Raw genomic sequence first — 15012 nt, 5'->3', positions numbered from 1 at the left:
AACACCCAGTTAAACTAAACCTTTCTGCCTGCACAGGGCCCATATCCCTCCACTTTCTGCATTTTCATGTGCCTGTCTGACAGCCCCTCATTTCCTCCAGCAATTTGTCTATTGTCCATATTCGAGCAACCACGGTCTCTTGTGTCTCCACACAAACATATAAATCTAGAAGGCATAACCCACTGAGCCTCCTCCACCATTCAAAACGGTTATGGCCGATATAACAGTGACCTCTGCTACACATCCTAGTTGCGTCCAGTAACCTTTCACCCTCTTGCTCATCTCATCCTGTCTTAAAAACATATGATAACTCTGCCTCCACTGCACAGTCCTCTGACAGAAAGTATTTTGTCCCAGCTCTGTCTTAAGGTTGGCGACCCTCTTTTTTCAACACCACCGAAATATAAATTTTCCAATGGGAGGAAATATCTCACATCCACCCTCACAATCCCTCAGGAGTAGGCGTGTTTGTGAACAGCTGGAGGGAAACGACGGGGGAGGGGTGAGAAGGATTTCTGTCATATCCCCTTCCAAATTCAGGGACAGAAATATGAACACACACAGCACATGCCTTAAGAGGCAACAGTTTAGTCAGCATTTTTTTCTCCAAGATATATCTTGTTGATAGGTGTTCATGAATTTTCTTCACAAGGTCATTCAAGTCAAGTTAAGTCAAGTTTATTGTCATTTCGACCATAAACTGCTGGTACAGTACACAGTAAAAATGAAACGACGTTCCTCCAGGACCCTGGTGCTACATGAAGCAACACAAAACTAGACTATGTCAGACAGCACAAGGCTACACTAGACTGCGTAAAACAACATGAAAACTGCACTAGACTTGCACAGGACTGCATAAAGTGCATAAAACAGTGCAGGGCAGTACAATAATTAATAAACAAGGCAATAGGCACAGTAGAGGACAAACTACAATACAGGCAGTCCCCCGGTTACTTACGAGTTCCATTCCTGAGCCCGTCTTTAAGTCGGATTTGTACATAAGTCGGAACAAGTACATCCGGTATTATTTAGCGTCAGTTAGTCAAATGTTTGTCTTAGAATATAGTACATATTTTACCTTTCTATGCATATAAAACATTTAAGAAATGTATGTATTCCAATAATTAAACCACTGCGTTGCTTAGTAATAATTGTAGCTTTCATCGGGGCAGGGCCTTTCACATGCTCCATTATTCTCACTTTATCAATCCATTATCCTTTAAAATTGTTCCGATCATTGACCGACTGTAGCCTAATGCTTTTCCAATGACCAATGGCGTTTCACCTCTTTCCAAACGCTTTATTATTTCCACTTTATTTTCAATCGCAATCGCTCCCCGTCAATGGAACAGAAACCCTGCAGGCGGCGGGTCCCGAGCTGCGCTGGCTCCCGAGGTCCGCTGGATCCTAAGGACCACCGCACTGAATTCCCTGGGTCCTAAAGTCCACCGCACTGAGCCAGGTTAAATGGGACAAGTGGGGGCTGTGCTGGGTTTGGGTATTTGATCCTCCACAATATTCCGAGTGGGAATTTAAACTGGAAGTGGCAGTGCTTTTTTTTCCAGTGACTCCCGTACCATCCGTGCCGGGTTGATGTGGAGCTCGTAACTCGACCTCGACATCAACCTGGCATGGGAGCGGTCTGCCACTGGATCAAACTCGGGAACCTCCGTTCTCAAGCCCGGCGCTGATCTCACTGCGCCACCAGCCGACCAGAACGGGGGGGGATGGGGTCAGGGTGAATCTTGCTAAGAAAAATGTAAGCCAAATACAAAGTTACAGACTCAACACAGCGTCAACGGCAGCAACTTAAAATGGCGGACAGCATCATGATCCGACTTAAAATGGCGGATGGCGTTGCGATCTGACTTAAGATTGGCATATCTTCCTCGGTTTGTAAGTACAAGTTGTCCATAAGTCGGACGTTCGTAACTCAGGGACTACCTGTAGAATAGTAAATTATGTATATGTCAGTCTAGACTCTGAGAGCCCAAATGCTTCAGTACTTTTTGCCAGATGGAGAAGAGTTTGTGTGAGGGGTGCGTGGGGTCATTCATGATATTGTTAGCTTTGCAGGTGGAGGAATATGGCCCAGGTACAGGCCAGTGGGGCTAGACAGAAAAATGGTTCGGCACAGCCAAGAAGGGCCAAAAGGCCTGTTTCTGTGCTGTAATGTTCTATGGTTCTATGGTATGGGTGCTGTTATGGCCAAGGACCATCTAATACAACGTCTCCATGTTTTTAGGTGTGGTTGTGTAATGGCTGAATTCAGTCATCGTTCCAAGCTGCTTAATTGGAGCAAGTCTTTGCAATGAGCATCATGATTGATTATTTATTCTGCGGAGTGACAGAATGAGGTCTGTAGGAGAGGCTGTAGACACTCTGGTACATGGAGGAATTGTGCTGCCTCCATTTATTCAGTTTTGCTATCTTCTCTTCCAACAGGCCGAAGTTAGTGGGTGGAGCTGAAAAAAAGCAACCACAAAATCAACCTCTGCTGCAATTATAGTTTACATTTACATGGCATTGTTAGGTCCCATGAGCAATTACAAAACAAAAACTGATACTGAGCTGGTTAAAACATTCAGCCAAGCAAGCAAAAGCAGAAAGAAAGTAGTGGCTTGCAAGGCCTCATAAAGATTAGTTTTATGTCACACGTTACATAGAAACGCCCAAACGTACAGTAAAATGCATCATTTTACATCAATGGCCGACACAGTCCAAAGATCGCGCTGGGGCAGCCCCCAAGAATCGCCACACTTCCAACGCCAACATAGCGTTCCCACAATTTACTAATCCTAACCAGCATTGACTATACAACTTTGTAACGTGGGAGGAAAATGAGGCACCCAGATGGTCGTGGAGAGAGTGTGAAATCAAACAGCAGGCAGCCGCCACTGGCGCTGTCAGGTGATCATGCTAACCACCACACTATCACATTGCCCTGTGTGAAAGGACAGAGGATGGAGAAGCTCATGGGGAGAACTTCAGAACTTAGCATCCAGGCAGCTGAAGGCATGGCTGCCAGCAGAACAGTGGAGAAAACTGGAAACGATGCCATCAGGCCAGTCCCACGTTTGACCTCGGCTCCAGGCTAACAGCTTCAGCAAAGGTTATGCCTGATGGACCCAGGGAGCCATGCCGTGAGCTCTGCTGCAAGTAGCAAATTATGCTCTGGTACAGCACACTACCCCCATGGTGGAGGCTATTAAATCTGAATCAGAATCAGGCTTATTATCACTGACAGATGCTGTGGGAGTCACTGTTTTGCAGGAGAGTACAGGGCAGTTCACGCAAAATTTGTGTAAGTTATAACAAGAAATATATAAAATAATAAAAAAGAGCAAAAAGTGAGCAAAATAGTGAGGTCGAGTTCATGGGGTCATGGACTGTTCAAATGTCTGATGGTGGAGAGGGATGAAGCTGTTCCAGAAATGGAACTGCTTCTTCCCCTCTGTTATGGCTGATAGCTGAGTAAGCAATTGGGCAGGGTCCCAGGCAGTTGATTATCCCCAGTGATTTGTACCTTGAGGTTCTGATATTCTGCCATTTGCACATCCCAATGTATCATGTGTAGTAAGGAGATTATAGGTTTTAGATCAATTGGGTCAGCTGTTCCAACCTACTGTTGTTTGAACCACTCATTCGGAAGCATATTCCCCTTGTACCCCATTCTCTCCAATTATTCACTAAAAGATCTGCCCACCAGTGACTAGCATATCAGCGACCTGCCTGTTTAAAGTTGGTAAGGTGTCCCAGTGTGTGTCAGCCATGTAATAGTCCGAGCTGGAGAACAGGTATTAGGGGTGCAGTAGATATGCACAGATCATTTACTCCTAGGAGGATGAGGGATCTTGCTCCCCTCTCCAGCCCTGTGTAGAGAAATTCCCCCTTACTTTCCCGTACCCCACACGTTGTTTCATCTTTTTTGCATTTACTGACTGCTAATCTGAAAATGGTACATTTATACTGACATTTGCTTAGCGTGCGCACACACACACACACAAATATGTGTACAATGTACTGTGTATGTTAATCAAAATGGCTTCTTTGTTTTGTTAAGAGTAGAAATGCTTCTTTGTATGATGAGTGCTTTCTCTCGCAGTTGTTTAGCTTTAGACTTGCTGATATTGGGATTGTATTCATTTGTTGACCAATGAGGAATGTTACTTTGTCTTGTGGGTCTGAGAGCTGGGTGGAGCTGGGTTTTCGCGGTCTTTTCAGGGGAGTTGGGATGAAGACGCCGAGGAAGGTGGACGTGTGCTGCACTGCTCAGTCGATCACTGGGGTGGTCCCAGGTGGATGGACGTGGAGGTCGGAGGAAAGTGACGGGGGGGGGGGGGGGGGGTCAAATGATTCGATGGTTGAGCTCCAACGATGTGCACTAAACTGACCGAACTTTGATAAACTGGCGCCTTTTACTTTATTTTCTTTTCCTTCATATATATTGTATTGCATAGTACTCTTTTAGTTTTAGTAAAATCTTTAAAGTGTATTCTGTAACGGTATTTGGTGTGAGTTTGATACGGTGTGTGTATGCGTAGCATAAACTTGATTCTCACAGCACCTGCGTGTACGGGAGGTGGGGTTGGTGAGTGGCTGGATCTCCTTTTCCCCTAGACATATACCAGCCTGATGGGTAAGTGTTACATACGTATGTATAGTACCCCTTCCCTTGCCCTGCCAATCCTTTAAGAATTCTGCATATCACGTCATATTCCTCTAACTCAAGGGAATGCAGGACTCTCTCTGATTAACCTTTAATGTTGTGTTAACTAGCTAACCTAGGTGTCAATCTGGTTAACCTTCACTGCAACTCCCCTGACTTCAATATATCATTCCTTCATTAAAGGGACCACATCTGTATATAATATTTCATGTATCTCCACTCGTGTACTCAAATCCTTTGGCAACAGAGGTTATCTTTCCTAACCGCTTGTTGAACCTGCATGTTAAGATTCAGTGATCACCCAGCTCCCTCTGAACGCCAGCACATTTGTCACCTCCCCCTTTGCCAACATAATCTAATTCCCAGGCCTTTGACCAAAGCAGAGGAGCTCACATTTTTCCACACGGTATTCCCATGTGGCTTCTCTCTGCCCGCTTCCTGAGGTTGGGCCGAACCCCTGAACTCGCTGCATTCCTACTCCCATACTGCCCCCTGGCCTTATACGGAGGCTACCATTCTATGACTCCCAGCTACAAACTGTGTGGCTGCCACACGAGTTTTCCTTTATCTTAACGTTGACTGCATTCCACTGTTGCCAGCACTCCCTCTACTCCGTTTCCACAGAACCTAATCTCATTAGCCTCTGTGATATTAATACCAGAATGGATGCTTTAGTACAATATCTTCCTTCCCTTTCTCCTATGGTCCATCAGATCAATTGGCCTCTCCTATCAGGTTCCTTTCTCTCAAGCCTTTTATCTGTCTCACCCAACATGCTTCACTGAACACCTTCTATCGTCCTTCCCCTCCCCCCCCCTTTCCTCTGCCGTCTTCCCCCGTTCTTTCCAGTCCTGAAGAAGGGTCTTGGCCCGAAACGTTGACTGGTTATTCATTTCCATAGATGCAGCCTGACTTGCTGAGTTCCTCCAGCATTTTGTGGGGGTTGCTTTGGATTTCCAGCATCGGCAGAATTTATTGTGCTTAGAACATATCTAGGTGTGAGGACATGCTGCCTCCCTCTTCCTCTCCACCTGCGTGGCATTTCCGAGCAGAGACGGGGTACTACCGGTGAGGGTTGGTGCCGAATTCTGCTGAGAAGTAAATGTTAGGCAGAAGTGAAGTGCTCTTGTCAGTTCATGCTGGCCAATGGCAGCAGGTGCACTTGTTATCTTAAGGACTAAATGAAAATCAAAATAAAAACTGCAGATACTAGAAATCTGAAATAAAAATAGAAAATGCCAGAGACATTCAGCAGTCAGGCAGCATCTGTGGACAGAGAAACAAAGTTAATATTTTAGGTCAAAGGCCCTTCATCGGATCTGGCAAAGAGAGAAACAAGTTGGGAAGAAAAACTCCAGTTACAAGTGTGTAACTGGAGTTGTAACCAGTTACAACTACTGTGTGTAGTTGAGAGTCAATGAATGACATTCTCCGTATAAAACTCAACACCAGGTGGCAGTATGGGAGTGGGAATGCAGTGATTTCAGGGAACGGACAATATAATGTGGAAAAACATGAGGTAAAAGAACAGAAAGGCAGATATGTTTGTAAATGGTGAGATTAAAGGTGCTGGTGTTCATAGCAAACTGGGTATGAATTACTGAAAGTTTAGATGCAATTAGGAAGGCAAATGGGAGTTTGACCTCTGTTGCAAGAAATTGTACGTAGAAGAATGGAGTTGTCTTACTCCAATTATACGCAGTGCTGGTCAGGCCACAACTGGACGATTGTGTAAGGAAAGATAAATTTGTGACAGAGGGAGTGCAGTAAAGCCTCACTAGATTTGATGCCTGTGATAGCAGAATAACCCTAAAATGAAGGTTAAAGAGACAAGCTGTTTATTATTGAGATAGAGCACAGAATAGGCCCTTCCTGCCCTTCGAGCCAAACAGTCCAGCAATCCCCCGATTTAACCTGAGCATAACCGCAGGACAGTTTACAATGACTGCCAACTGGACTGTGGGAGGAAACCCACACGGTCACCAGGAGGACGTACAAACTGCTTACAGACAGCGGTAGCAATATTGGTACCCAAGTCGGTAGCTCGGCCGAGCGACAACTCAAGATGGAACGTTCTCAAGACTAGCACGTCGCGGCTTGCGCTAATCGGGCATTTGCTAAAATAATACAATAACACAGAATCCCCCGAGGCCAACTAAATATACTAAGCTTAAGCAGAAAGCACCAGGAGACCGCATTACAAAGAGCAAGGCAGTCGAGATGAACACAAGGAACTCTAAACAATTAACAACTCTCAATCAACCAGTTTGTTAAAAGTTTGAGTTTGGTATGTCACCAAAAACACTCGCAAATTTATACAGATGCACCATGGAGAGCACTGTGACTAGCTGCATCACCTTCTGGTATGGGGGTGAGGGGGTGTTAATACACAGGATTGAAGTAAGATGCAGAGACTTGTAAACTTAGTTCCATCATAACCTCCATAGTATCCAAGACATCTTCAAGGAGTTGTGCATCAAAAAAGCAGCATCCATCATTAAGGACCCCCATCACCCAGGTCATGCCTTGTTCTCATTTCTGCCATCAGGAAGGAGGTATAGAAACCTGAAGGCACACATTCGACCATTCAGGAACAGCTTCTACCCCTCTGTCATCCGATTTCTGAACGGACATTGAATCCATGAACACTACTTCACTATGAATTCTCAAATCCTAGGGACTTTCTACAGGGGCGCAATTGAGAGCATCCTGACTGCCTGGTATGGGAACTGTACTTCCCTTAATCGTAGGGCTCTGCAGAGAGTGGTGCGGACAGCCCAGTACATCTGTAGATGTGAATTTCCCACTATTCAGGACATTTACAATGACAGATGCGTAAAAAGGGCCTGAGGGATCATTGGGGACCCAAGTCACCCCAACCACAAACTGTTCCAGCTGCTACCATCCAGGAAACGGTACCGCAGCATAAAAGCCAGGACCAACAGGCTCCGGGACAGCTTCTTCCACCAGGCCATCAGACTGATTAATTCACACTGACACATTAGTAGGTCTAAGCCATTTGACTGTCCTGTTGTACAGCTTTCTGTACAATACCATTGATTGCAAATTACTGTAATTTTCACATTCAGATGGAGACATAATAAAGATTTTTAAAGATTTTTACTCATCATATATGTGAAGCATATAAGAAATAGTCAATTCAATATTTCTTTTTTTGCACTACTTATTTACATATATATACACACACACACATACACACTTACTGTAATTCTCTGTTTTTCTATATTACTGTGTATTGTATTGCATTGCTGACACATTAAGAAATATCACCTCATACGCCAGTGATAATAAACCTGATTGTGTTTCGGATTCTAAACACCTCAAACACTCTCTGGCGCCCCCGCTGGTCTAAGGCATTCATTACACTAGCTCATGTTCTGAATTTTGAGGAATGGGAACTGATCTGATTGAAACACGAGTAGATTGACAAAGTAGAAAGGTGGTAATATATCAGCATGGATGGGGAATTGGCAAAGTAAGAGAAAAAGGGATATATGGTTAATGTCCGGATCGGCGATCAGCAAACAGTAAAACGATCAAAGGGACATTGATGGGCATGAGGAAGGGAGTGAACTGCAGGGGTGCAGTGGAATAAGGAGAGGGAATGGCACATGGGATTCCATTGCTCTTCGGAGAACTGGAGGTGGAAGTGAGTTCTCTAGATATGCTTTGGGTATGTGATCTGTGTGTGGTAGGACAACGCGACCCGGGTTCGATTCCCGACGTTGCCTTTAAGGAGTTCACGCGTTCTCCCCGTGACTGTTGGGTTTCCTCTGGGTGCTCTGGTTTTCTCCCACGGTTGAAAGAACGTACCGGCTGGTAGGCTGATCGGTTATTGTAAATCGGGGGATTGCTGGGCAGCCTAGCTCAAAAGGTCTGAAGAGCCTATTCCACGCATAAACCCCACCTCGAATACCCATTCTCCAGCTCATACATCACCCGCTAGCACTAAAGCATCCATGGCGAGGAAGTCAATCGTAATCATCGTGACCTAAACTGTCACGATAAATTTCTCGAATTGTCCATTCCTAGGAGACCAGATTGTTTTCATTCCTAAAATGCTAAAAAAGATAACATCATGCAATACAACTGCTGGGCAACTATCAACAGGAGAGGAAGGGCGGGGAGAAACTTAGGAAAGCTATGGCCTGATTTATACATATACGTATTAAAATACATACCTATTAGTGGGCGATCTGTTGGTTCTGGGAGCCAACTCAGCTTTCTCCTATCCCATTTACGAAGGGGAGGCAAACATGGGTTTGGACGTTTATTGATAACTTCGTCGTAATGACTTACAAGATACCAAGAGTGTGGAATGTCGTGATGAGAAAATAATACTGAAAAAGGTACACCCTACAAAAAAGACAAATCATTAGGGTTATCTTTTTGTTCAATGGCAGCTTAAGAAAATATTAATCAGAAACTTGGGCACTTGCTTCGTAGTAACTAAGTACTTTAAATCCTGTCCTTGGGTTAGGGATTCCCAAGTTTTTAACTGATATTTTAATGATTCCAGAATTATATCCATTTTTATCAATAGTTCCATTGGTTTACTGAATTTGTTGCCCATTTAAGGACACAAAATCACTGAGAGAACACAATGGGTCAGGCAGCAACTATGGAGTCAATGTTTTGGGTTGAGACCACCTTCTGGGGAAATAGCCAGTATAACAAGTGGGGGGAAGTGGTGGACCTGGTAGGTGATAGGTGGATCTAAATGAGGGGAGTGATGGGCCGATGAGGAAGAGGAGTGTGGGAATTTCAGAAGATGGGAGTTGATTGGTGGAAGTGACAAAGGGGTGAAGATGGAAACTGGTTAGAGAGGACAGTGGGAAATAAAGTGAGGGAGGTGGGGAAGGGAGCTAGTGGGAGGAGTGAATGGTTGATGGGCAATGGAGAGGATCAGAGAGCCTGACAGTTGGGCCCTCTTTATCTTGGTTGCCAAGACCAACCAATGAGCAGCCAGAAACAAGAAAAAATCTGCAGATGCTGGAAATCCAAGCAACACACAAAATGCTGGAGGAACTCAGCAGGCCGGGCAGCTTCTGTGGAAAAGAGTGCAGTTGACGTTTCGGGCCGAGACTCTCGGCAAGGGTTGACTGTACTCTTTTCCGCAGATGTTGCCTGGCCTGCTGAGTTCCTCCAGCATTTTGCGTGTGTTGCGATGAGCAACCAGGCTTTGGTGGTCCCAGTGACCGGTCTTGCAGGCACCAGAATCCTGGAGCATGAGCAAACTGGCTGCTGATATCTGAACAGGTCAGAGATGAGGAATACCCCATGTGACAATCACACAAGCTCAGGGGGTGATGTTTGAGGTCGGTGGGTGCCAGCTCTTCATCTCCATGAAACTTGGCTGGGAAGGCTGGCATTCCGAACCCAGCCTTACTGCTGGCCCATCTTGCAACCAAATCTGCCTGTATAAATAGGCAGGTTTTCCTCTTTGTGACATATCATGACCCTGACTGACACCGGTCCTCTCCTCCAGTAGTTCTGGCCAGTGAGTAGACCAGTGAGCACAGATGCAGAGTGCTTTGCTGATCTGTACAGTGCTGGGTGTAAGCCAAGGAACCCCAGTGTCAGCAGTGGGATAGAGTGGCATTCTACACTTAACATCACCAGCTGGGAATCGCTTTGTGCAATGCCGATGTGTAAATGGATAAAGGTACCCCTGAAGGCCAAGAAAATAAACGGTTCTATTATTTTCCCTGTGCATACGCTGCACCAACCAATTTTGGCGAGATCCCAGGTACTTCAATTGCCCTCAGTGTCCTGGTCCAGAACAAAGTCCAGAGCTCCTGCTTCTACTGCAGGGGTTCCCAACCTTCTTTATGCTGTGGACCAACACCCTTAAGCAAAGGGGCTGTGGACTTCAGGTTGGGTACTCCTGTTTTAGTGGATACCAACCCCACGCTACGGCAACCTCAACCAATCACCCTGCGGGACTGCACTGTTTAAGAGGAGGCAGTGGAGATTTGCCCAGGGAAAGCAGCAGTAGAAACTCTGGCCCTCAAAAAAGCAGGGGAGGATCTACTGTACAAGATAACCTCACCTCTAATTCCATTGTCATCAAGCAGAGTGGAAGAGGGTAACCTGCAGATTAAGTCAGTAGTAAGGTAAGCATGGCAGCATTCATTTCAAGAGGACTAGAATATAAAAGCAAGGATGTAATGCTGAGGCTTTGGTCAGACTGCATTTGGGGTATTGTGAGCTGTTCTGGGCCCCATACCTAAGAAAGGATGAGCTGGTATTGGAGAGGTTCCAGAGGCATTTCATGAGAATTATCCCAGGGGTGAAAGGATTCATTTGAAGAACATTTGATGGCTCTGGGCCTGTACTCAGTGCAGTTTAGAAGAATGAGGAAGGGATCTCATTGAAACCAACCCAATGTTGAAGAGTCAACGTGGGGAGGGTGTTTCCAATAGTGGGAATGTCACAGCCTCCGAACAGAAGATCATCCATCAGAACAGAGATGAGGGAAACCTCTTCAGTCAGAGGGTGGTTAATCTGTACAGTCATTGCTATAACTGGCTGTGAAGGCCAAGTCACTGAGCATTTTTAAAGCAGATGTTGATTAATAGGATGTCAAAGGTCACAGGGAGAAGGGAGGAGTGAGGTGAGGGGTTGCTTTTCTGTGAACCACAAGAAAGTGAATCTCAGGGTTGTATAGAATGACACATATGTGCTTTAATAATAAATTTACTTTGATCTCTGAGCTTTGAAATCAGCCATGATGAAATGGCAACGCAGACTCAGTGGGCTGAATGGCCTAATTCTGCTCTGATGTTTTATGGTCTTAGGGTACCATAAGCCAGCCTTTCAGCATGAGGAGGAAGCAAAGGCTTGGTTCCTCGGGCGTAACAAGGATAAAACAGGTTCCCTATCTACAGGCTCTCAAAATCAACAAGACCCACATCTCCAGGAACCATTCTGTGATGTGGACATTTATCAGGGTTCAGAAAAGGCAGCACCATTCCTCCCAACAGATCTGCCTTTCTTACCTTGTGTTTTTGCTCTATCAAAACCTTCTCTCTGAAGTCCGGTGAGACAAACGGGTACGGCTTGTAGTCGGCTTGGTGTGTGGTGATCCCAAGGCACGTCCCCTTGATAAACTACAAAGAAAATGCACTTGGGATTTTCAGTAGAAGGACACAATGTGGAAATGCTGCCCACTTAACTCGTACCTCATCCGCCACAAAACAGATCCATCCTCCCCATCTCCACGGGATATACCACACAATTTTCCACAGTTTCCCTGATGTCATCTCCAACGCGCCTGACTTCTCCCAGGATACACCATCAGCTCCAACTGCCACTGAGTGACGTGCCACCCTGAGCTGGGCTTTTAATACTTCCTTTAATACCTCAGGGTGGAAGTCCACCCTGATCCTGAGGGAGCACACTCACAAGGACTGCAGTGACTCAGGAAAGCAGCTCACCACTGCCCTGTCAAGGGCATCTCGGGGTGGGCAATGTACATCAGTGTTGCCAGTGATGCCCACCTTCTGAGAAAAAAACAATTATTATTACTAAGAGTGTCCAACTGCACTGGTGGCTCTGTTCACATCTGCAGGGAGAGCACAATAGAATCAAGCCAAGGTGCTGGCGCATATTCAGAATCAAAATCAGATCTATTACCACTGGCATATGTCCCGAAATTTATTGTTTTGCTGTGCAGTGCAATATGTAATGAACAGTATAAATTACATTAAGTATATTTAACAATTAAATTAAACAAGTTGTGCAAAGAGAGAGGATAAAATAATGAGGCAGTGTTCATGGGTTCATTGTCTATTCAGAATTCTGATGGTGGAAGGGAAAAAGCTGTTCCTGAAACATTGAGCATGTGCCTTCAGGCTCCTGAACTTAAAACTCTTCACCCTTTCCACTGCTGATCCCTTGATGATGACCAGAGTGTGTTCCTCGAACTTCCCCTTCCTGAAGTCCATAATCGATTGTTTGGTCATACTGACATTGAGTGCGAGGTTATTATTGTGACACCACTCAACCAGCTGATCTGTCTCGCTCCTGTATGCCTCTTTGTCACCCTCTGAAAATCAGCTAATAGCTGTGTCCTCAGCCAATTTATAGATGGCGTTTGTGCCCAACAGTTGTGGGTGTGGAGAGAGTCAAGCACTGGGATAAGCACCCTTGAGGTGAGCCAGTTAGATCGTCAGCAGGCAGGAGATGTTATTTCCGATCTGCACTGACTGTCAAGGAATAAACTTAGGAAATTCTGCAGGTGCTGGAAACACACACAAAATACCGGATGAACTCAGAAGGTCAAGCAACATCTATGCTATGAATAAAGAGTCGATGTTTCGGGCTGAGACCCTTCTTCAGGACTGGAAAGGAAGGGCAAAGATGCCAGCATGAAAAGGTGGGGAGAGGGGGAGGAGGATGGCTGGAAGGTGTTAAGTGAACCCAGGCAAGCAGGAGAGAAAGGAATCTGATAGGATAGGACCTGCTGAGTTCCTCCAGGATTTTGTGTTAGTCAACGATCCAGTTGCAGAAGGAAGTACAGAGACGCAGGTTTTGGAGTTTGATTACAACTGAGGGTATGATTGTGTTGAACACAGAGCTGTAGTCAATGAACAGCAGCCTGTCTTAGGTATTGCTGTTGTCCAGGTGATCCAAGGCTGAGTGGAGAGTCAGTGACTGGCATCCATCGTAGAGCTATTGTGGTGAAAGGCAAATTGCAGTGGGTCCAGGTTCTTGCTAAGGCAGGAGTTGATTCTGGCCAGTACAACCTCGCAAAGCATTTCATCGCAGTAGATGTGACTGCCACTGGGTGATAGTCATCGAGACAGCTCACCCTGTTCCTCCTGGGCACTGGTATGATCGTCACCCATCCGAAGCAGGCGGCCTGGAACATTCCCGCCAGCTGGCTGGCACAGGTTTATAAACCTCACAGGGTACACCGTCAGGGCCCAATACTCCGCGTCAGCCTCTGAGACAAAACCCACAGGGTCACCAGATGCTGCAGGGGTTCACACAGGCGTACAGTAGTTTTAATCTCCCTTTCAAAGCGAGCACGAAAGGTGTTGGGCTCACCTGAGAGTCACAGCCATTCACGACGTTAGGTTTTGCATTGTAGAAAGTAACGGCCTGCCCAGTGACCTTTTCACACCCACTCTCTAGCCTGATGAGTGCTGCTTTCTGCCTGGGCTGTTCGTATTTCAGTAATGTTCAAATGCATAATTACACCACTTATTGATAAACAGAATGGAAAATTACTGCTCCCAGCCATCCAGCTTGTGAGAAGAGGTGATAACAATCCGGTTCTTCCTGACGGGAGTCGGCTTGCTCACACTGGACCCTTGCTGCCCACCACATACCTGACTGGGCTCCCGGCAGGTGGCGGCCACAAGATGCCCAATTTATTGATGCACAGTGACCCCCAACATCCCTCAAGGTCAATTGCCTTTGGGAATGGGAGGGTGAACCAGCTCTCTTCCCAAACCTGGTGGAGGAGCTTGCGGGTGGGCAGTTCCAGGATATAAACCCAGCAACAATGAAGCACTGGGGATATATCTTTGGGGTGGGATAGGGGATGGTGGCATCCCCAGGGATCTACTACCATTGTCCATCTAGGCCAGCCAGGGATTCCCAACTTTTATTATGCCATGGACCCCAGGTTAGGAACCCCTGATCTAGACAGTGAAGTATTTGGAGATTGAGGAGAGACCTAGGTGAACTGTACTTGCAGAAGGCACACTCCCATTCAGGATGAAGCTGTGGTCCATGGAGGAATAGTCTCTCGTGCAACACACACAAAAAAACCGCTGCAGGAACTCAGCAGGCCAGGCAGCCTCTCGGGACAGATCTTTCCGGTTTCTTGTTTTGTGGCTGGTAGGCAGACGAATCCCAAGGTTCTATTAATTCATACATAACTTTGATAACAGATGTACTGTGAACTTTGAACCATGTACCTTTCAAATACGGGCAACGGAATAAGTGGGTAAATTAAATAGAACAGGACTAAAGAGGAAGTAATTTTTGCTCCCTGACCCTTGCATTAGTTGTTACAAGTCCCATTCTCTACTGTTACACGTTTCAGCGTTTTTTTTTTGACTGATTCCCAGTCCATGTGTGACCCCACCCGCTTACCTTTAACCTTTCCTCCGCCCAGTTGCCGACCAGCACCTTGTTCTGGTAGTGCTGTTGAATTCTCCAGCTGGGTGTTGATGGCAAAGGGTCGGGGGCAAATCGGTCTTCAAGCGTCCGAGGGTAGGTCGCTGGGGCCGCCATGTCCGGCGCTGTGTGTTTAAACCTCGCACACACGTGTTTCACTGGCAGAGTATCACACACAGTGTATCATG

At 46.0% G+C, this 15012-nt stretch overlaps 1 protein-coding gene across 1 annotated transcript; it reads right to left on the bottom strand.

The window, feature by feature from the left end:
- Positions 1-712: 712 nt before the first annotated feature.
- On the bottom strand, positions 713-15011 carry cfap107 (cilia and flagella associated protein 107). The gene is made up of 4 exons (XM_059951863.1): positions 14801-15011; positions 11692-11802; positions 8872-9046; positions 713-2465 (listed from the first exon to the last, which is right to left on the bottom strand). The coding sequence occupies exons 1-4, from the start codon at positions 14939-14941 to the stop codon at positions 2329-2331; spliced, it is 564 nt and encodes a 187-aa protein (XP_059807846.1). The 5' UTR covers positions 14942-15011; the 3' UTR covers positions 713-2328.
- Between the last annotated feature and the right edge of the window lies 1 nt (position 15012).

The sequence above is a fragment of the Hypanus sabinus genome, chromosome 27 (genome assembly GCF_030144855.1).
Source record: "Hypanus sabinus isolate sHypSab1 chromosome 27, sHypSab1.hap1, whole genome shotgun sequence".
In the NCBI taxonomy this organism is placed as follows: Eukaryota; Metazoa; Chordata; class Chondrichthyes; order Myliobatiformes; family Dasyatidae; genus Hypanus; species Hypanus sabinus.
Note: the sequence above shows the minus strand (reverse complement) of the source record. Positions and strands in the feature narration are given on the sequence as shown.